Source organism: Micropterus salmoides, unplaced genomic scaffold (assembly GCF_014851395.1).
Source record: "Micropterus salmoides isolate LMB-PRFRI ecotype aquatic unplaced genomic scaffold, ASM1485139v1 Ms_hic_scaffold_4, whole genome shotgun sequence".
Taxonomy (NCBI): Eukaryota; Metazoa; Chordata; class Actinopteri; order Centrarchiformes; family Centrarchidae; genus Micropterus; species Micropterus salmoides.
In genome coordinates this window covers 28,799,137-28,820,441 of record NW_024043372.1, presented here as the reverse complement: position 1 = coordinate 28,820,441, position 21,305 = coordinate 28,799,137, and the positions used below count along the sequence as shown (strand labels likewise).

General features: G+C 41.8%; 2 protein-coding genes across 2 annotated transcripts; both read left to right on the top strand.

The window, feature by feature from the left end:
* Positions 1 to 759: 759 nt before the first annotated feature.
* On the top strand, positions 760 to 15,069 carry pcsk1 (proprotein convertase subtilisin/kexin type 1). The gene is made up of 14 exons (XM_038697793.1): positions 760 to 1,176; positions 2,238 to 2,342; positions 2,448 to 2,570; positions 5,810 to 5,956; positions 7,067 to 7,143; positions 7,838 to 7,926; positions 8,803 to 8,975; positions 9,322 to 9,534; positions 9,694 to 9,794; positions 9,941 to 10,174; positions 11,284 to 11,441; positions 11,562 to 11,695; positions 11,894 to 12,055; positions 12,891 to 15,069. The coding sequence occupies exons 1-14, from the start codon at positions 988 to 990 to the stop codon at positions 13,311 to 13,313; spliced, it is 2,328 nt and encodes a 775-aa protein (XP_038553721.1). The 5' UTR covers positions 760 to 987; the 3' UTR covers positions 13,314 to 15,069.
* A 1,699-nt stretch (positions 15,070 to 16,768) lies between these two features.
* Positions 16,769 to 21,069, top strand: LOC119886768 (globoside alpha-1,3-N-acetylgalactosaminyltransferase 1-like). The gene is made up of 3 exons (XM_038697713.1): positions 16,769 to 17,107; positions 18,040 to 18,102; positions 18,486 to 21,069. The coding sequence occupies exons 1-3, from the start codon at positions 17,074 to 17,076 to the stop codon at positions 19,442 to 19,444; spliced, it is 1,056 nt and encodes a 351-aa protein (XP_038553641.1). The 5' UTR covers positions 16,769 to 17,073; the 3' UTR covers positions 19,445 to 21,069.
* The last annotated feature ends 236 nt before the right edge of the window (positions 21,070 to 21,305 follow it).

Here is a 21,305-nt window from a genome sequence, read left to right as displayed (position 1 = left end):
AATGGATTTTAGACTGATTGTATTGGGGCATACACTTTTATTTCAGTCGAGGATGTGGCCACTCACTCCGCCACTGCTTGTCTGTGATTTAAATACTTGTGATACAATATCAGAGAGTTAGGTACATTAGAACAACTAATGAACATCAGCTGCTGGAGTGACCCATTTTCCTTCACATCCCAGCGTTGGGTACCAGTTCCTGCTGAGGAGCATCTGCCGCGTGAACGAGGAGCTGTCCGCGGTGCTGAAACCTCTCTGTCTCTCTCTCTCTCTCTCTCTGCGTCCTGTTGACGTGGGCACTGGACTTAGCATGAGGACACAGAGAGGCGTATTATTGATTGAGACAGGTTTGTTTGATCACTTTAGCAAAAACAGCTAAAGATCAGTCGAGCCCTGGTGAAACACATCGACTCACGCAGATTAACAGTGAATGGAGGATGCAGTAGAAAGACGCCGCACGACATCCGCCTCATAGGCTACTAATCATAGCCTAATAATGATAAGCATCTGTAAGTAAGCACTGTTATAGGATCACATCGGATTTATTTAATTGCAGTATTTCTTCCCCCTCGCTCCTCCTCCTTCAGGGAAAAACAGTGGGATATACCCCCCCCCCCCCCCCCGCCCCCCGTTCAGACTTTCTTCCCCAGGGACTCGAACTCACATCTTACCAGACGAAATAACTGACGTCAGAGCAACCGTAATTTGACGTGTGTGCACCCCCCACCGCGACCACACACACACACACACTGAGCGCACAAACCAGCCCTCCCCATTACCACCAGCATTTCCTTTCCTTGGCGGACCAATAACGCGCACCGTTCCCTCCATCTCCTCCAGCTGTTTCTTGAGGAATAAACAGAAAACAAGGAGATCCCTTTATAATCGCTCCAAAACCTTTATATCTCCAGATTTCGGCTGCTTTCCAAGGAGCATCTGCGCTTGTTTGCATATTGTGTTTCCTCATCTGATTGAATTTCCTCTGAGATGGAAGTGAGATGTCGTCCAGCGGTGATGTGTTGTGTTTTTGCCATCCTCTCCTCCGTGGTTCCCCGCTCGCTGGAGTCCTCTTACAGGGACAGACAGTACCTGAACGAGTGGGCAGTGGAGATCCCGGGCGGGCTGGCCGCTGCAGAGGGGATCGCCAGAGAACTGGACTACCAACTAGTCCGACAGGTAGGCACCACACCAACGCCCCGGAGGGGCTCCCAAAAGAAAAGCACCAGTTTAGACTTGAACAAAAAAGCTTCAAATGATCCTAAAATGGGGTGTGCGCTGGCAGTTTTAATGGACTACATTATTTATTAGTGCTGATAATGAAGCAAACTGGGGGTCTCATTTTAATAATAATTTAATAGCAAACAAGCCATAAAAGCAAAATGAATCATGAAATGTTAATGAAGCCTGCAGCCTATCAGCTGTGGAGTGTGTGGTAACTGAAAGACGAGGCAATTGCTGTAGCCTATCAGTTATTTTGCTTTGCGTGATAAGGCCATTAGCCTGGAAACTCGTTGCTTTTTATGATAGCCCAGAAGCACACACTGCATTTCCAGCACCCTGCTAAATTAAAGGAGAAGGATTTAACCAATCTGTGACTCACTGTTGTTTACACAATCTGATAACTCGGGTTTACATTACCCTGTTCTGTGCGTCCCCGTTTTTCCCAGCAGTCCAGACTGACTAATGCTGTCCTCTACTATACAAACACATTAGTTCAGTCTGAATTATAAGGACAGCTCGTTGATTTTAATTAACCTGTAGCTCTGAATAGCAGTGGCCAATGATTAACCGAGCTTTAAGATGTCGCCCCCCCCCAACCTCCAAAAGAAGAAGAGAATAAGAGCTAGATGTATTTGGTTCAACTGTGGAACGGGCGCACTGTGACTTTATTCAAGGTATTTTTACTGCTAAGCGACAGTCCAAGGTATTCACGTGGATATTACATGCTTTATTTCCCCTGAAGATGCATGTAAAGCATTCAACAGAGAAAGCACACACCTGTAGGTCCAGTAGCCAAAATTGTTTGTTTTCAACTGTAATTAACGGAAATCAAACCTGTAAATAGGCCTACACTATCCACTTAATACAAACACCACAAAGTGATAAATAAAGGGCAGAAACTGAATTCTTGGAGCTTTTTCTGAGAGATAATAATGTTTTTAGAACTGCACGACAGGCTTCGCCGACCAGATGGCTAGTGTTATGTCATTTCCTGTCTCATGTCTTCCTCTCTGCAGATTGGGGCCCTGAAAGACCATTTCTTGTTCAAACACCGCAGTCACCCTAGCAGAATGAAACGAAGCGCCGACCACATCACCAGGCGGCTTTCAGAGGATGATCGGGTGAGTGGGCACTTCTCGCTACACGAGCTTGATGCGCGCGATCGCTTTGTCCTCGTCCTGAAAAGATTAAAGGAACCAAATTGTCTCCACTCATTCCGTGTGCAGGTGTTGTGGGCAGAGCAGCAGTACGAGAAACGTCGTAACAAGCGGGCGTCCCTCGGGGGTTGCAGGGACTGCCCGGTGGATAAGCTGTTTGATGATCCCATGTGGAACCAGCAGTGGTACCTGGTAAGTCTCCGATAAGGCTTGTCACACAAAATGGCAAATTAAGCTTGCCTCGCCACAGTGTTAGTTGAGAAAGCACATGAGAAATTCAACATGTGTGGCTCAGCAATTAATCTAGTTTTAGAAAATATGTGAACACTGCGTGCTTTCTAGAGCTCCATAAACCCCAGATTTAGGTTGTTATCCAGTCTACTGATCATATGTTGTGTACTTTGAGCCTTCTGTCTGCATGCAGCTGGTCTGTTCTACCCCCAGACCCTCTGAAAAACCCTGCACATGCTGGACAGCTCCACTCAGTTCACTGCTCTGTCCCCCACAGGGACCTCATGCCTCTCTGCAGGAGGCCATTGAGTGTGTGTGTGCATGTGGTGTATGTTTTGGATGTGTCAGTCAGTTTGTATGTATGTAAGTTTGGAATGTAAAAAGCTCACTACTTTTCCTCTGTCTGAAAAAGAGGAGGGAAACATGAAAACAATGAAACAACAGCCAAAAGAGCCATTTGCTTAATTGGCAACATAGTCCTGAGATGAGAGAGGTGCAGAGGCTGTAATCCAGCAGGATGGAGTGGAGCAAAGCACCATGCATTAAATCCCAATTTACCCAGAATGGGATGTTTTAGCCCACTGAGGCCAAGTAATAGCAGAGTACAGATTGTCTCTGTGCTTCCCCTTCCAGATCCATTACTAAAATATTCACTTCACATCCTGACCACAGGCTGACCCCGGCATCACCACTTTGAATGACATCTTTTCTGATTTTGATCCATACACTTAGAATGAGTTGTCCAATTGACCACAACACATGCAGACCTACTGATCAGTAGATATAACACTGGTATAAAAAACATGTGGGTGAAAATGGAGTGACTGTTTTGGATGCTGCTCTGGTTTGCTTTTTATCACACCAGATCAAACCAACAAATACATGCGTCCACAAGTAACTCCATTAGGGCTTCAACTAACAATTGTTTTCATTCTTCCTTTTTTTTTTTCTTTTTGGTTAAGTGACTGATCGTTTGGTCGATAATATATGAGAAAATAGGTCCAAAACCAAAAGATATTTAATTTACAATGACATAAAATGGGGGAAAAACAGATAAAAAATGAGTTATATAATAATTTATCAAAAATGTTTCTGTTGGTTGTTTGTTTGGTAAGTTTGATAATATGTTGATGTATTTTACCAACATGTAACAATAACTTAAACTAAAAAGACAATTCATAAAGCTTTTCTTTAAGCCTGAGAAAGAGGCCACAACATATTCACCACAATCTGTTAAGCTGCAGGAAACAGACATGATCTCTACTATTACGCATCATTCCACATCACCGGGATTAACGGGTTAATCAGGGCGGCCTGATTATTAATTATTATTAAATTGCTTACATTCAGTGAAGCAAAGTCACTGAATCATCTTTAGCTTGTTCACTGTCGACTGTTTGTTCCTGCTTTGGCAGGAAACAAAGGAAGTGTATGTAAATGTGAGTTGCATCAGTGTTTGTGTGTGCATTCGGGAGAGAGAGAGAGAGGGAGAGATTCGTTTTACCTTCTCCCAGCTTCCACTTCTCCCCACCTGCGCTAAGCGAATGTGAGTCACACGCTTGTGGGGAATAAGAAAACAAATTGAGATGAATCATTTTTGCCGATGAGGGATGATGACACTAATGGAATTAGCCTTAAAGTGCCGCTTAGTGTATTTCCACATCAGCCCAGGTCTGTGTCACTGCAAGAGCCACGTTATAGTTAATCTAGATCGTTCTGGTTCATCCTTGTCTGTTCAGCAGATAAAAAAACTATGTAGAAATAGATCAAAATACTGGGAAGGAAAAAGGTATGGGATGTCACCTTTTTACACCCGCTGCTATGCTGCTGTGAGGTTATTTTTCCACTTCTAGTATTTGCAAATGCAGACACGCACGTGATGATGAGGGAAACAGGGGCTGAAGGTTGGAAGACAGTGACGTTGGCAGATCACTGACATTGGAGGGAGGGTGGAGATGTGTGACGGGGGCATAGGAGAGCTGGGGCCGAGAACAGGATGAGTTTCTTTATTTATCACAAGTGGGTGGCTGCCTGATAATTTAATCAGGGAGTGACTCATTCTTGTAGCTTGAAATTCCTCCTATCCATGTGTGTGTGTGTGTGTGTGTGTGAGAGCAAGAGTGTGTCCGGGGCTGTGCAAGTGTCAGTCTGTGTGAATTGTGCATCAAAGGATATTTTTGTGTGTGTGTGTGTGTGTGTGTCCACTCACTTGCTTTATATGCGACCGGTGCAGGGAGACTTGCATAAGCTGCTGTGTGTGTTTACTGTGTACCATTACAATCTACGCATGGCAGGCCACTGACAGCCCCCTCAGCACCAACAAGTGAGTCATTTGGTGTTCTACCAAAACAAGCAAACTGTAGATATGAGCTGGTCGGGAGTAAAAACATCTGCTGTGTGTTTACATTCAGAGCTGCGTTCTATTCACTGTCGGCTGGAACTGGCACTGTCCAAAGAGGCAAAGTGGCAAAACAAGATGCTGGTGAGAGGATGGGGTGAAAGCAGGGAATCAAAGTGGGAGCAAAGGAAGCGATACATCACAGGGATGAGTCACGTCTTGGGGTGGCGCTCTGCAGTGTCTGTGCATAATGCGCAAAGAGCGAAAGAGCAAAGTGAGTTCTTTTTTTAGTCTTAGCTGTCTCTAGCTCTGAATCATACTCCTCCCCAGACAAGCAGGCAGGCAGGCATCGGCCCTGCTCACTCTCCCCCACTCCCTGCTGGTTTTCCATTTAAAACAGGCTTGCCCCCCCACCCCCCTCACTCACCATGTGTGATATTCTATAGCCTCGGAGATGGATTTCTAAATAATCCGACAGGAGGATTGAATGTGACTCTAGCCCGAAGAATTGTGGGCTGAAACGCAGCACATCTGTAGCCTAAATTAGGTTAAATTAATCAGTACAGTTGCTGTACTGGGGTAACATTGGGAATCATTATGATCCTCTGACAGCAATCAGCCTACAAGTGGCCATAGGAGTGGACTCAAGCCTCAACAAAAGAAACGCCAGTACAGTACAACAGTCCAGTAATGAATTTCTGTAAAGGTCAGTGGAGAAAGCGGGAAGTCTTTATTTTGGCTGACCTTTTTAACATACTGTATATGATAAGGAGCCCGTTTAAAAGTGCTCAGAGGTCATTTGCACACAATTTAGTTTGAGGTACAGGTGTATAATTTTGTCGTTTTTGTCCCTATCTTCCAGCAAGACACACGGACGTCTTCTTCGCTGCCGAAGCTGGACCTGCACGTGATCCCCGTGTGGCAGAAAGGCATCACAGGGAAAGGAGTGGTCATCACCGTTCTGGATGACGGGCTGGAGTGGAACCACACAGACATCTACTCCAACTACGTAAGACACCGTTTCCATGGAGACAGCCTCCGTCGTCAGGGCCTGTCGTTGCCATAGCAACGCTGCTGGTGACACCTTACAAGGCGATTCATGAAGACCGTAATAAATCTTCTGTATGATAATACAAAGAGCCTCCGAAGAGCATTTTGGTCCGAGATTCAAGTTGCGTGACTCGACTCCTTGATGCAGAATTTAAAAGTATCTCTCGGTCCTCCAGTGACAGTCTGATAGAGGGGGGGATGCAGATAATTACAAGCCGATGAAAGCGAGCATGACTGAATGGGAGCTCAACAAGGTTTCATTTTGGCATAGTTTTCTCCTGTTGAGGGGAACTCTAAAAGCCTTAAAAAGCCCCATCTGTGGTTTGGTTTCAAACAGTGCCGTTGCTCTCAGAAGCCAGCCGCCACTGCCTCGCCCGTGCAAAAGAACGAAAGAGAAAGAAAGGGGTGTGGGAGGAAGCAGAGGAAATAATGTGTGACAACAAGCCTGATGGAAACAACTCCCACTGTAATTAAGTTAGCGCTGATTAATCAAAGAGGCTCAATCAACTGTGGCACTCATCCTTAACAATCAAAGCATTTGAGAATCGTGCATTTGCATGAATTAATAGCAGCAATTCTAAAATGATAGTCACAGGCATGTGATTTCAATCAGATATTAAAGCTGTAACTGTGAACCAGAAAGTAAAAGGAATTTGTAGAATAACTAATAATTTTCCAATTTAATAAGAACATAATTTTATAATTTTTTTTTTCAGTGCAGGGGAATTATGAGAAAGACAAAAACAGACAGACAGACTTGACTTGCCATGCCACACACAGTGTAGCATTTAAACATTGCACTTTGCAGAACTATGACACAAGCCTCGGGCAAACATTTACAAGCAGTCTGAATGTCTCAAAAGACAGCCGTTGACAAGCACCCCTTCATCCTCATTCAATGTGTGTTCTTTCACTATTTGGTCACATCACTCCCTCCCATCATAATGTGTCTCCATGACAGCAGATTGACAAATGTGTGTTTTAAAGCCTTCGTCACTGATGTAAACTGACAACATCTGAGCTTATGCAAAGAGATGGCTGACCGTTTCATGTCTGTCGTTTTTAAAAGGACGCAGCAGCCAGCTACGATTTCAACGACAACGACCCGGACCCCTTCCCCAGATACGACTCCACTAATGAAAACAAGTGAGTTAACTGTTTGAGAATGCGACCTTAAATGGCCTTCTTTTTTATGAAACCATTTTGTAGCTTGGTTATTACAAGGTTTATAATAAATAAATAAGAATATTTATAATAAATAGTAAGAAAAAAGCATTACATAGGCACACATTGGCTGAACATGGTAAAAGGATTCAGTTTAATGCCTCTCCTGCTTCTCCTCTCCAAGTGTTTCCCAGTCCAATACCTGAAGTTAATGACTCACCCTCCACTAGCTGTCACACATACACACACACACTCCTCTCTGCCAACAGCACTGTGCTCTTTTGTTATCAGTATACTTGAGTCTCAAAGCCTATTCTCGCGAATGAATAATTGCAGAGCCACACAACCAGAGAATCTCCATGACCTTGTCATCATGATCGATATTTTCTGCTCTAAACATGGCTTTTACATGAGAGAGGTTATGTAATCAAACAATACAGTGGCTCCTTCTAATTGCTTTTGTGTCCTGTAAAATAATGAGGGCAGGTTGAACTGTTCAAAATAACCATTAGGGAAACACAAAACAGTGAAATTCCTGCCAAAAGCAGCAAACGAAGAACATTTGCCATTAAAAATTTCTTTATTACAGAAGCATGCAAGTCTATATATGTTTGTAAAGCATATACAAAATCAATGTTTCAGTTAAGTGTATATTAAATATGTAATTTGTTCATAGACATGGGACCAGGTGTGCTGGGGAGATCGCTATGCAGGCAGACAACAACAAATGTGGTGTTGGAGTGGCATACAATTCCAAGGTTGGAGGTAAGAACTTTTTTGTTGTTGTGAATATCTTTTTGTGTGTTTGAGCATGCTACATAACATTAACATTGATGTATAATTGTGTCTGTGTGCACATGGTGTGTTGCCAAATAGCCACTTGTGACTGAGATGAAACTTGTTCTGTCCGCTGCCACTGCTGTGTGGGATTTAAATTATTATTGATTAAATCAGTTTATATGTAAACATTATAATAATAAATAGAGGCATGAATTCTGAAAGCCTTTCTGTTAGTGGTAATGCTAGAAGTGTTATGTTAGACAGTACATGCGGTAAAGACACATTGGGTGGGTACTTGTTAAACAGGCTACAAAAGAATAGGGCAGTCATGAAGTACTTTCGCTCACTCCCTTTAGATACCATAGCTGCACATGCCTGCATATTTATTTATTTTATTTATTGCCGGTAGGAAGAAAGATTTCCTGATGGAGACCTAATTTTTTTTTTTACAACAGATGGTTACATAACATCACTCTCCAAAATGACTGAGCTCCAATTCACCTAAACAATGGTTTGCAACAGTAAGGCTGCAACATTTTAAGGGCCAGGGTGGCCAGCTGGTTCTCAGTGCCCCAGAAGCACCTGCATCTTAAAATACAAACATCACAAATCTTTCTGACTTGAAACAAAACCATTCTATTTGTAACCTTTAAATGAAGGACTTTAATGCATTTCATTTTTTGTCTTTTCTCTTTTATTTGATGCAATGAGTTCATGAATTGCGATATTTGATTTGAACTTCACTTCCTCCCTAAGATGTGGCCTAAAATTGGTGATCCATACTAGCATTTCCATACCAATACTGTATATGATCAGTAACCAAAAGGATAACTATAAATATTCCTGTCCCTTTCTGCTTAGGGATCCGGATGCTGGATGGGATAGTGACTGATGCCATCGAGGCAAGTTCTATTGGGTTCAATCCAGAACACGTGGACATCTACAGTGCCAGCTGGGGACCCAACGATGATGGCAAGACGGTGGAGGGCCCTGGTCGCCTGGCCCAGAAGGCATTTGAATATGGCATCCAGAAGGTAAATGATTAAACAGGCAGTTTTTACTCACATTCAGCTGGTGTGATCTCAGACTGAGGTTCCTAATGGGAGCTATTATCTGCAGCAGTAGTGGGAATCAGATAATCAATAAGAACAATGTAGTCAGCAAAATGCCATTGGTCATTGTTAGTAAAGATTTACAATGGGCAGTGTCTATTTTATCCTGGAGTTACCTAGAATTATTACACCAAAAACCACTAAATGATTTCTCTTATATTTTTAATGTCTACTATAGCAGTAGCATGTTTGCAACACAGTATCTGATACGACATATCTAGAATCTCTTGTCACCTTCAGCTCTCTCTTTCCATCTTTTGTTCTGCAGGGTCGCGGTGGGAAAGGCTCTATCTTTGTTTGGGCGTCAGGTAATGGTGGCCGCCAGGGCGATAACTGCGACTGCGACGGTTACACAGACAGCATCTACACCATCTCAATCAGCAGCGCCTCCCAGCAGGGCCTGTCCCCGTGGTACGCTGAGAAGTGCTCCTCCACTCTGGCCACAGCATACAGCAGTGGAGACTACACCGACCAGAGGATTGTAAGTAACTACACCTGTTATGTTGTGTTGAGCTTTGTTACGTCACATTATGTTACGTCTTGTAACATAATGTAGTAACATAGTTTTGTTGTGTTCAAGGCACATGTCATGTCATGTTATTCAAGGTTGTTTTAAGACATTAATGTCTGTCACTTTCAGACTAGTGCTGATCTCCACAATGAGTGCACTCAGACTCACACTGGAACGTCAGCCTCTGCTCCTCTAGCGGCTGGAATCTTTGCCTTGGCACTGGAACAAAAGTATGTCGCAAAAGAATACTGCAAATGAAACACCCGTTACTTACAATCAGCATGTGATATTTTTTTAATGCAATTCAAAACTGGGTTTTACGTCATTTGACACTTCAGTAAATGTCTGCCTCCCTGTCTGTCCTTCTCTCCCTCAGCCCAGATCTTACCTGGAGAGACCTGCAGCACATTGTGGTCTGGACCTCAGAGTTCGATCCTTTGGCCAATAACCCAGGCTGGAAGAGGAACGGAGCAGGGCTGATGGTCAACAGCCGCTTTGGCTTTGGCCTTCTCAACGCTAAAGCCCTGGTGGACCTCGCTGACCCGGCCACCTGGAAGCATGTGCCTGAAAAAAAGCAATGCATCGTCAGGGATGACTCTTTCCAGCCCAGGTGTGTGACTGTCTTACAGCTGCTCTCTTCTACCTGTTCATTTTTGGTTAGACTGTTTTTAAATGATATACTTCACTGCACAATACGGTGTGTGCACATTTGGCAGCCTCAAATATGGGGTTGTAACTAGTACACATAATCACAGTTAAGTTTGTGACCCAGTGCAAAACTGTTTAAATTTGCTGTTGTAGTTTACATAACAAGAATCAAATTTAAGAGACAGAGCTTTTAAATCTACTGTTGTAGTTTATACAACAAGAATTAAAGTCGAAGAGATGGAGCTTTATTTCCTTTTGTTCTGACAAACAGATCAAACTATCTCTATTATTAAAGACGCATCTGTTGCTTTTCTAGTCGTGACAATAACAAGTCTTAAGCCCGGGAGGGCTTTCTGGGCCATTAAAATAAATCAAAATGAATTACGTTTTTTTTATTATTTAAATGATGACAACTGAGGCCTTTTAAAATTGAGGTCAATCATCAACTCTGAACACTCATAAATGCTAATCGTTAAACAATGGGATTAAAAATTGTCTGGCCAGATTGTTTGCATCCCTTTATGGATTGATGACCCAAGAAGATCGAAGGCTAAAGATTACCGGCTACACTTTGTCCTTGAAACAACTTTTTGACTGTAGACAGCCGCAATGGCCAACCGAGTTCTGTGTTCCTTTAAGTGTCCACTTTGCAATTTGCTTTGGATTATGAGACTCAATAGCACCGACACCCAGTTCCCCCATTATCTTGCTACATCCCTGTCTAATCCCAAGGATTTGGCTCTACATTTCCGTCGATGCTTAGTGGTCTACAACCCCCTCCAGCTTTATGCCAGCTTGAACGCGGAAATCCTTTCATTCATGGAGATAGGGATTAACTGTTTTTGCAAATGAATGACCAAAGGTACCCAAATCTGTCTATGCATCTTATGTACGCTTGTGATGTGCTAAATGTTTCTCAAATTTTGTATTGTCATTGAGCTGTCATGCTATCTAAGTATCCAACCCTGCTGCTGTTACCCAGACCTACGTACAGTAATGAGAACACGTCAGGGAACTACAGGGAGAGCTGCTTGTGTGTCTCATTCCCTGCTATTTTAATGCATCCCACAGGGAGCTGAAAGCAGCAGGAGAGATCACTATAGAGATTCCAACTAAAGCCTGTGTTGGGCAGGAGAACGCAGTCCACTCATTGGAGCACGTGCAGGTCGAGGCCAGCATCGAATATACCAGGAGAGGGGACCTGCACATAACACTCACCTCGCCAGCCGGTTAGAGACTTGCACATACAGACTTAAACACACAGATCTGAGTGAAATAAATAATAATAATAATGGTATAATAATAAAGTTCCTCAACTGAACTATGCCTGCCTTTGGACTTTCCCTCAGGTACCAGTACAGTGCTGCTGGCTGAGCGAGAGAGGGACACATCCGCTAACGGCTTCAGAAACTGGGACTTCATGTCGGTCCATACGTGGGGAGAAGATCCTGCCGGCACATGGACCCTAAAGATCACAGATACTGTGAGTTACACACATGTTTGGTAACAGAGCACCCTTTCTTATCTTAAATTTTAATCTTTTTTTCCATGTAGAAAAATCAAGAATTCCTCTGTTACACACAAACCCATTAGGAACACTGTCGTGTCAACCGTGTGTTGGCTAGTTTGGGCTTCTGTCAGTTCTTCCTGAGATTTAACAATTATTGTTTCCCCCTGACAGTCGGGCCGTATGGAGAACGAGGGTCGGATTTTGAACTGGAAGCTGATTCTTCATGGAACGTCAGAGAAGCCGGAGCACATGAAGAAACCCAGAGTGTACATTCCCTACAACGCTGTGCAGAATGACCGCCGTGGTGTGGAACATATGGATGACATGATGGAGGTGAGTACGATGCAACGGAATTTTAAGCTGAATGTTAAAACCTGGTTTAGATGTCAAGGAAATGAAGCGTTGAGTGTATGTATAGGTATGTTGTGTACATGCTTTTACATGACGCCCGTATGTTAACGTGAACTGATCTGTCAACACTCTGTGACATCATGGGCATGGTTACAGGTGCAACAAAGTAGACTTCTGAATACGCACACCCAAGAGATGCCACAATAGTTGCTTTTTTTGTCTGGCTTATTTGACTCCGAATAGCACATAATAAATAAATCTACAGACATAACCAAACAGAAGGGTCTTGAATATTTGAATATTTTAGATTGCAAAGACACAACATGACATTTGTTTGGGTTTGATCATAAGCATAACATAAGTGCATAATAACCCAATGTCCATCAAATTCAAATTATGTCAATTAAAAATCACAATGTAATAACTTGAAATTAATCTAAGGTCAGTGCAAATGTGACAGATTGTGTATTATTTGTGGCTGTTTATTATGTACTTTACAGGACATTTGAAATTAAACGAGTGCTGACTTCCAGTTTGAATTTGAGAGTGTTTACATCTACACAGTCGAAATTGTAGCACTTTGTATCACCACAATGTCAGCACAATGCAAAAATACAATGACAGTCATTGCTCAGGTTTAGATCCAGTGTGCCAGAGTACAGACTGTACTGTAATATGATTTATCATTTCCCTTTAAACCAAAAAAAAAACCAGAATATAACACAGTTTTCTATGTTTATTTGCACAATCTGTGGATTGTTTTTGTTTGCATCATACACCAATAACATGTCTCCTCTCTGTCTGTGTGGTGACTCAGGAGCCCACACGGGCATATCCACCTCCAAAGAGCGACACAGCACAAGCCTCCCTTCCTTCCAACCCAGAGAAGGAGCCTAAAAAGCCCTCAAATCCACCCTACTCCCCCTCCCTGGCCCTGCTGCGTCTCCTTCAGACAGCCTTTAACAGGCAGACACCTGCCCTGCAGCAGCCCCATTCCGTAGTCAGGGCCTCAACCGCCTCGAGGAAGCAGCAGCTGGACTGGAGCCTCCCTCCCCCTGCGACAAGACTCCCGCCTCAGAAGTTGTACCAGGCTCTGGACATGATCAACAAGTACCGGGGCCCAGAGGACAGTGTCTACAGTGACTACACTGATAGCTTCTACAGCACCAAGCCGTACAGGCATAGAGATGACCGACTCCTGCAGGCCCTGTTTGAGATGCTAGATGATGAGCGCAAGTGAGAAGAGAGGAGAATAAAGGGGGGGGGGGGGGGTAGGAGGAGAGGAGAATAAATATATGTAAAAAGTGGGGAAGCTTGATCATGTGTTGGTTGGGGAGCAGAGGAACAAGGCAAGAGAGGAAGCAGAGGGACGGGATCGGGCATTAGAGGAGTGGAGGAGAGAAGAAGAAATACAGGAAAGAGAACTCTTCCACTCTGTTCTGTTTTCCCCACAAAATGCTGCAAATCTGATCTCTTTACCTTCATTTGCCAATCACCATTCATTAACTAATTATTTCATTCAGCCATGCAAAATTTCCAGTCCACACGTGAGTCAAAACATGGACTCATTGAGAGCTTTTCTGTTCTAAACTGTATCTCCATGTAGTGAAAGTAAAGCATTTAAATCCTAAGAAAGGAGGGGTAGGCCTAGTCGCTCTTCTCTTCACTGCCTGCTCAAGCATGCCACCTTTTACAATATAAGTTCTCTATTAGTATCTATATATACATATGATCTATTTATTATAAAAGACAATGATTGTAATATGGTTTTGAAAACACTTGCCAGCTAAAATCTTCACTTTCAAAAATCCAGTTTCTATTTGTATTTTGCCATTTACATTTAGATCCCTAAAGGAATGGACATAATGTCATTAAATTAAGAGTCAGCATACTTTCAAAATGAAACTAAATTTTAAATTGATCAGCAATTTGAGCTGTGTTGACAAAAGATTTATTCTCAGGGTGTCAACAAAGCTCATGAGAGCAACAAAATCATATTAAAAAGTATTAAGAGAAGTATAGAGCGTGTGAAAGATTATATATTATAAGAGCATGCAGATGAGACAATACAGTCATACCAATACACTATTAAAAGAGAGAAAACACAACCAACCTCTACTCTGGTAAAAAAAACTAACAAACAAACAGATTAATCTTCTTCTCGTGCAATTTGTTTAAGTTTGTATGAGTACAATGCTGCATTAAATGAAATATTTTTCTAAGGATTCTCATAGAATAATAAAGATATAATAATATAATATATACAGTATCAAACCCATAAACAGTTTATTTTCTTGTAGCATAGTTCAATTAACACTGCAAAGTCAGTGTAGTTATCATAACTACAAGTGAACACTGCCAGAATCTTTGCTTTAAAAAAGCTTGTGTGTATTTCAGTAAATGTGCAAATGGCTAATATGTTGTTTGTTCATCATCTGCAATATGCCAACTCCAAACAGTTCCTTGAATCTTGGACAGATTAGTGCATTACTAATACTTCTCTGGTATTATTAAATTGGTGTTAACGGACCTATCACACTTCAGAAGCTGAGCAGAGGCTCTGTAGAATAGGGGCTCTGCCTCAGCACCGCAACCTTATAGCACATTCATCTTGAACGCCTTAATATATGCTGTAATAAGTGTGCATACTCATCTCCACATGGTGTAGATCAATTTACAAATGCTAGTGTAAGTGTTTATGACATGAATAGTTATCAATCCTCTATGCAGAGTCTCTATCCTCCAGCTTGGAACTGCCTGCCCCGCTTCTCTGCCAACAAGATGGAAGGAAAAAAAAAAAAGATGTTTGGGACGCTTCACATGCACCCTGTAATTTATCCATTCTTTAGTGCAGCCCATTCAGTTTTCTTAATGTTTTTGTTTTGTGACTGATGCTTCAGTCCAAAGTTGTTTACACAAACCACTATTACGTTACAATTTCTGTATGGATGTACAAAAAAAATAGATGAGATTTATCGTAATAAACTGCAAAGTGACCTCTTTGTCTGTTTGAGTCTCTGGCAGCCTACAGTAATTCTAGGAGTTGACATCAGCTGTGGTTAAAGTAACAGACTGGTAGAAAAAAAAAATATATATATATATAGGTTTGGTAATGAATCAAATTTATTGGATTTTTTTAAATATGAGTTTTTGCACAATCTACTACATCGTGAAAATGAAATAAAGAAACACAAGCAGATGACTTAGGGAGCAGACTTTCAGCTTCTGTCTGTCCTGAAGCTTAAATTGGCTGTCTCTATAACCCGTGTAATAAGTAACGCTAGCAGCAAGGCTCCATGGAGGGCAATGTCAGTCGTCATTTGGTTGATCCACAACTTTGGTCCAGACTGAAATCTCAAGAACCTGCAGATGGATTGTCATGGACATTTGTTTCACGTTCATGGTCCACAGAAGGTTAATCCTAATGACTTGGTGTTTTCCTGACTTTTGCTCAAGCGCAAACATTAGGATTGAAATTTTTAGAAACATTGGACCCTTTGCTATGAAATATGGTACAGATATTCAGTTTCACCTCAGGAACTTTTCGTTTACTGCCAACATCAGATCATGATTTTTATTTGCCTACTTGTAAACTAAGATGATGTACACAGTGAGCAATATACCTGCCAAACATCAGCATGCTAGCATTGTTATTGTGAGCATTTTGGCATGCTGGTGTTAGCATTTAGCTCAAAGTACTGCTGTGCCTAAGTACAGTCCACAGTGGCGCTAGCATGCCTGTGGACGTCTTGTTCTAAGTATCCATAACAGCCTTTTAAGTGGTCAGGCACATTTTTGTCTTCAGTAGCCTACTTCTGCAGTGTTTACAATCAGCAATTGTCCCCAAGCTTGAAAACTTTTTTTTCTTCACTTTAACGACTTTAATCTAATGAAACAAAACACTCAAATTACTTTAAAACACAAGTTCAGCAACTAAGCGATAGAGATCCCTATCATGGCTTTTTAATTCATAAAGACATATCATTGGCACTATGTCTTTCAATATCCTTTTTATATTTATTCATTTAGCTGACTTACGATTGCTAAGTATGTCAGAGGTTATACGCCTCTAGAGCAACTAAGTGTCTTGCTCAGGGACACATTGGTATAAGTGTCACTGTCACAGTGCGGTCACTCACACAAAAGGTATGTCTTATCCACTGCTCCATCTCCACCCCAGTTTTGATAATCATTTTACATAGACTTATAGTTTGTTAATATATATTACAACCTTTTAGAGTGGCATGTTGTCTCCTTATGTTTCCTGTTGATGTACAATAGCTTCTTCCATTGTCTTTCCTTTTGGGTGCCTCCACCTTGTGGACAGAAAGAAAATAACACCATGCTGACCTGGATTTAAGCCTGGTTGATAATACAGTATTATGTCTGTCTACTTCCTACTAACTCTCCTCTATACAGGATTATAAAACACTTGAGATGTGCCATCTGGCATTTTCTGCAGGAAGAATGAATTTGAGTAAAATATTTACTGAGTTCTCCCAGGAGTTTTGGAGTGACTACCTATTGTCTAATGTTTATCGTCATACTTCCAACATGAGTCGGAGGAAAGAATGTTAAAAATCCACTTCTCTCTTTACTGTATGTGTAATTTAATCTTTTAATTCTTTTCCTTCCTTGCTTGTGTCTTATCCTTCACTCCTCAGCTCCTCCCATTTGCCCAAATTCCACACACATCTGGTTGCTTTGGTTGTTCTCCAAAACTAAATACTGCAAAAGCCTGAGGGGTGAAGTGAGGGGGAATAGAAGAAGATATGTGAAGAAAAGGGGAGTGGAAAACATTATAAAAGCAAAGAGAAGAGAGATACAGAGGGGGCAATGTAAGAAAATAATCACTGGCAGACTACAGTGAGTTAAACTGCACATTTCCAGGAAGAGACAGAGTGAGCAGAAGAGAAAGAGAGCGAGAAGCTGAGATTTTCTAGGCAAAAATAGTGGTCTCAGACAAAGGTTTGTGTGTTTATCCATCAGCAGGTCACAGTATGGCGCTGTTCCAGTTTTGCAAGACGCCCACAGGTCAGTACAACTTCAGCCCCTGCTTTACCACTTCTGCATACATCAGAACAGGCTATTTTCCCCTCACTTGCCATTGATTTTGTGACCGTTGTACATGCTCGGTTAAAGCTCAGTTGCTTTAACAGCAAGGAAATGTGGATTGAGCCAGACAGGATAAAGTGTAAATAGCTTTGTAAAGCTTTTCTCAGAGGTTAACCTGAATCCTAAAATATGTCCAGGAAAGGCTAAACAAGTCCTTGATTAATTCAAGAACAAACAGGTTTGGGACAAATGCAACCTGGCAAAACAGCTTGCACATCAGCATATAGTATGTGGAGAATATGAAGAAAAACACCTATATTTACTCAAACGTTTGGTTCCGCACAAATTTCATTGCTTATGACATGTAGGATCTGTCATACTGAGCTGCTGTTGAGGCTACGTTGCTCCCCCTGCAGCACTGGAACATCAACACAGACACCAGATTTTAAAAAGTCAGGTATACTGCGAGTACAGAGAGATTTACCAGGCAGTGATAGGCTTAATTAGCATTGTGTGAACTCGTTTGGCAAGGGCTTGAATGTAACAGACATTCATTTATGTGTAAATGTCCCGTACTCTTGCTTTAATATTTGAGTCAAATCTAATTTTAGTTAAACTATTTAAGTACATCCCACACATATTCATGTCTTTTGTTTAGAGTGTATTGACTACTACTTTATACATTTTACAGCATCATACACATTATTTGGCCGAGTAAGTTATATCATATGTATGCAGACTATAAACATTGCTTATGCTTTAAAGATTACATTGTTTTTGCAAGCACAGGTGGACACAGGGAGATATTTCCTTAGCTACACGTTCTTTTCCCTACTGAGCTCGGCTTTACATGTGTATGTAAAATGTGCATACTGGAAGAGTATACATCTGTGTGTTTGTCTTTCAAACAGGACCAGTCAGAGTGACAAGAGTACAGCTGGTCCTGTACTGTTTTCTCCTGTCTCTTATCATATGTAAGTGTACAAAAGAATTTGTTCTATTCTAACACTTTGTGGCGGGACACTAAATGCTCACAGAAGAATTTTCTAGCGGCAAAGTAAATGTAAAAATAAAAACATGTTGTTTAAACTTCATGCTAAGTAGATCCCATCCCATTCAGGAAGATCTATTTTTTGCATTCTGTCTTAATTGTGACAGAATATCATAATTATAGAAAATGTCTTCTAAATGTTCCAGACACAGATATGCACATTAAAAAGTAGTTTAAATTAGGTCAGTTGTGATAAATTGAATTGAATTGGATCTGAGCTTTACAAAAGTACACTTTACAAAAGGTGTCTACAACACAGAAAAACTAGTTTGGTGTAAAAATAAAAACAATGTTTTCCCCACTCAGACTTCCTCCATGGACATAAAGCTGCTGTCAGTGTGGAGTCACCTCATCCTATAGTTCATGCCTTGGGGATGGACAGGGGAAGAGGAATGGCAGGCATGAAGTTTGTCAAGGTAGCAGCACCACAAACTCCTCTGGAGACACCATGGGGTGGTCCTTTAGTGTGGGGTGACACCCATAACTCAGATTTGCGTAGGGCTAAATTTGCACAACGGGAAATCCGTACAGGTCTGCTGGCCCTTATGGTTGGAACTTATGCCCGATTCGTCAAACGTTTCATCTCTTCAGCTGAAACCCACTTTCTCCCTGGTCAGAGGGTCACATACTACATTCTCACAGACAATCCCCGTCCTCTGGATCCCCCCATCAAGTTGGGTCCTGATCGAAAGCTGAAGGTGGTTCCTGTTGCAGAGATGCCTGGGTGGGACAGGCTAGCCCGTCGCCGGATGGCCCTGCTTGCTGATGCCATCAGAAACCAAATTGTCAACGAGGTTGAATACATCTTCTGCGCTGACATCGATCAGGAGTTTATCGCCCCTGTGGGAGAGGAAATCCTAGGAGACCTGGTGGCCACATTGCACCCAGAGCTCTATGGGATGCCACGAAATGCATTTCCTTACGAAGTTGAAGAAGTCTCATCAGCTTGTGTGGAGGAGGATGAAGGAGACTACTACTACACTTCTGAGTTGTATGGAGGGTTGGTTTCTGAGATGTACAGACTTGCTGGAGCCTGTTCTTTGCTCATTCTGCAGGACCAGGCTAATGGGGTAATGGCCAGGGGTCTCGAGGAGAGCTACCTGAACCGCTACCTGATCGACCACAGGCCGACCTGTATACTGTCACCAGAGTACAGCTGGTGGGACTCACCCCTGGCTGCTGATGTGCCTGTACAGAGGCTAGTCTCCTTGGGAAGACAATGTGAAGCTTACAATAAGCAGGAGAGAAAGGTGCACAGATGTTGAATCAATTTAAAAAGAAGGACGGGAGAGTTCTGATGGCCAGACCCAATAAAGTGCGGACGTAGATCTCCCTCCTACTACTGTTTTTAGTGTTTACATTTGAAGAAGATCTCTGCTTGAATATTAGCATAGAGAGGAAGGGAAAAGATGAAGAGAAAACACATTCCAGTCATCTTTATTCAATTCATAATTTCCATTTTCTGGCCAGTGAATGTAGCCTTTAATCACACAGAAGCAAACTACACAATCTGCTGTCAATTAAAGACCCATTTGTGTGAATAGCATCTCTGCGTGCCTGCTATCTCTTCCACAACAGACAAAAAAGAAATTGACCTGTCTCTTTATACAAAGCACTGTCCCCTCCATTAATGTCAGCTTGCTCCAGTGGCTTTGTGGTCAGCAGCGATAAGAGTCAACAGTGTAAGTGCACACTTTCCCCGCAGTGGCCAATCATTAACTGGAAGAGCTGCTGTTTCAAGGTCTTTCAATACCAGGTGGAGGGAAAATGGATATGGGATGCTATTTCCCCAGGTTACATGTGCATAGAAGCAACCATGTGAAACTTAGCAAAAGCTATAATCATTTTCAAATCGATGAAACTGGTTTCGGTGTATTAAAGCAATCATTAAAAACTTTTATGGGCTGGAGTAAAACTCAAAAGACCTGTGTTGGTAGTTGTTATGTTGTGGGTCTGCGTCTCTATTTCTCCCTCACACACTAACATGCTCCCACATTCCCACTTGGCTTTCTCTTCCTTGTGTGCTGTGTTTTAATGGGAGGGTTAAACAGCAGCAGATGGCTTTTTCTCACTGCCAACAGAATTTGTCCTCAGAGCCAGAACGCCACGTTTAGTGAAGCTGAAGGTAAACTTCAGATAATCTTTTTAATCTAATTCTCAATAATTTCTCATTTTTTTTTTACTGAAGTTAGTAAATTTTTTTACTGCTTTTCCACACAGGTGTATTCATGTGGGCCTATTGTCAGTATTCACATGTCAATTCAGAGTGATTAAATTCTAACTAAAAAACTAAATTGCCTAATATTTTGTAGTCCTTCTGTCCCATAACATCCTGCCTCCACATATGAACATGCACACTGTATAGTACAATCTGATCTACAGATTCTCCAAAACATTTGCTGTAGTTTTGTTATGAATGCCTCAGTCACGTACCTAAAGGTTGTTTTTTTTACATAGGTTGCCTGTCCATACTGCCTATTGGCAGCAGCATAACCTAAAGCAAGGAAAAAGAGGCAGTATGATTATCAGCCATTAAATCTTAATGTGTAGGAAGATCACCGATCTTTGTCCAGATGAAGAGGAAAATAGGCTGTAGCTATACAGAAGGGATGAAGTGAAATTGTCATAATGCAAAGGGTTAGGGTTCATCATTTTCTGTTTGGGGGTGTTTTTTCCTGTGTGAACAAATTTAAACACACCTTGCTTAGCTCTCCAAGTCTTGTTGTAGTTCCTTAGCTTCATTGGCCCTGTTGTAAAGCAGTTTTCAGTCAGCTGTTTCTATATTGACAGTGGTGCTTACACTGTTATGCTAACCTATGTGTAGGTATGTTATCCAAAAATAATATTAATCAGGCCCAGCTTGTGTAATAAAATTAATGTTCTTTACTTTGCTAATGGTCAGCACTCTCTGTGTGTTTGTTGGTTTAAAACAAAACTATTAGCCCATCACTAGCTAACTCTGTGATCCAACAATGAGCTCCGAGTTGAACTTTTTCCTCTTGTCTTTTTGATTTTTTGTGTTTTATGTGAATGTGTTTGGTATTTGGTGATAATTTAGCACATTGTTTTCTAAATACAAGGCCAACATATTATTGACAGCCCTTCACTATTAGCAGCCATGCTCAC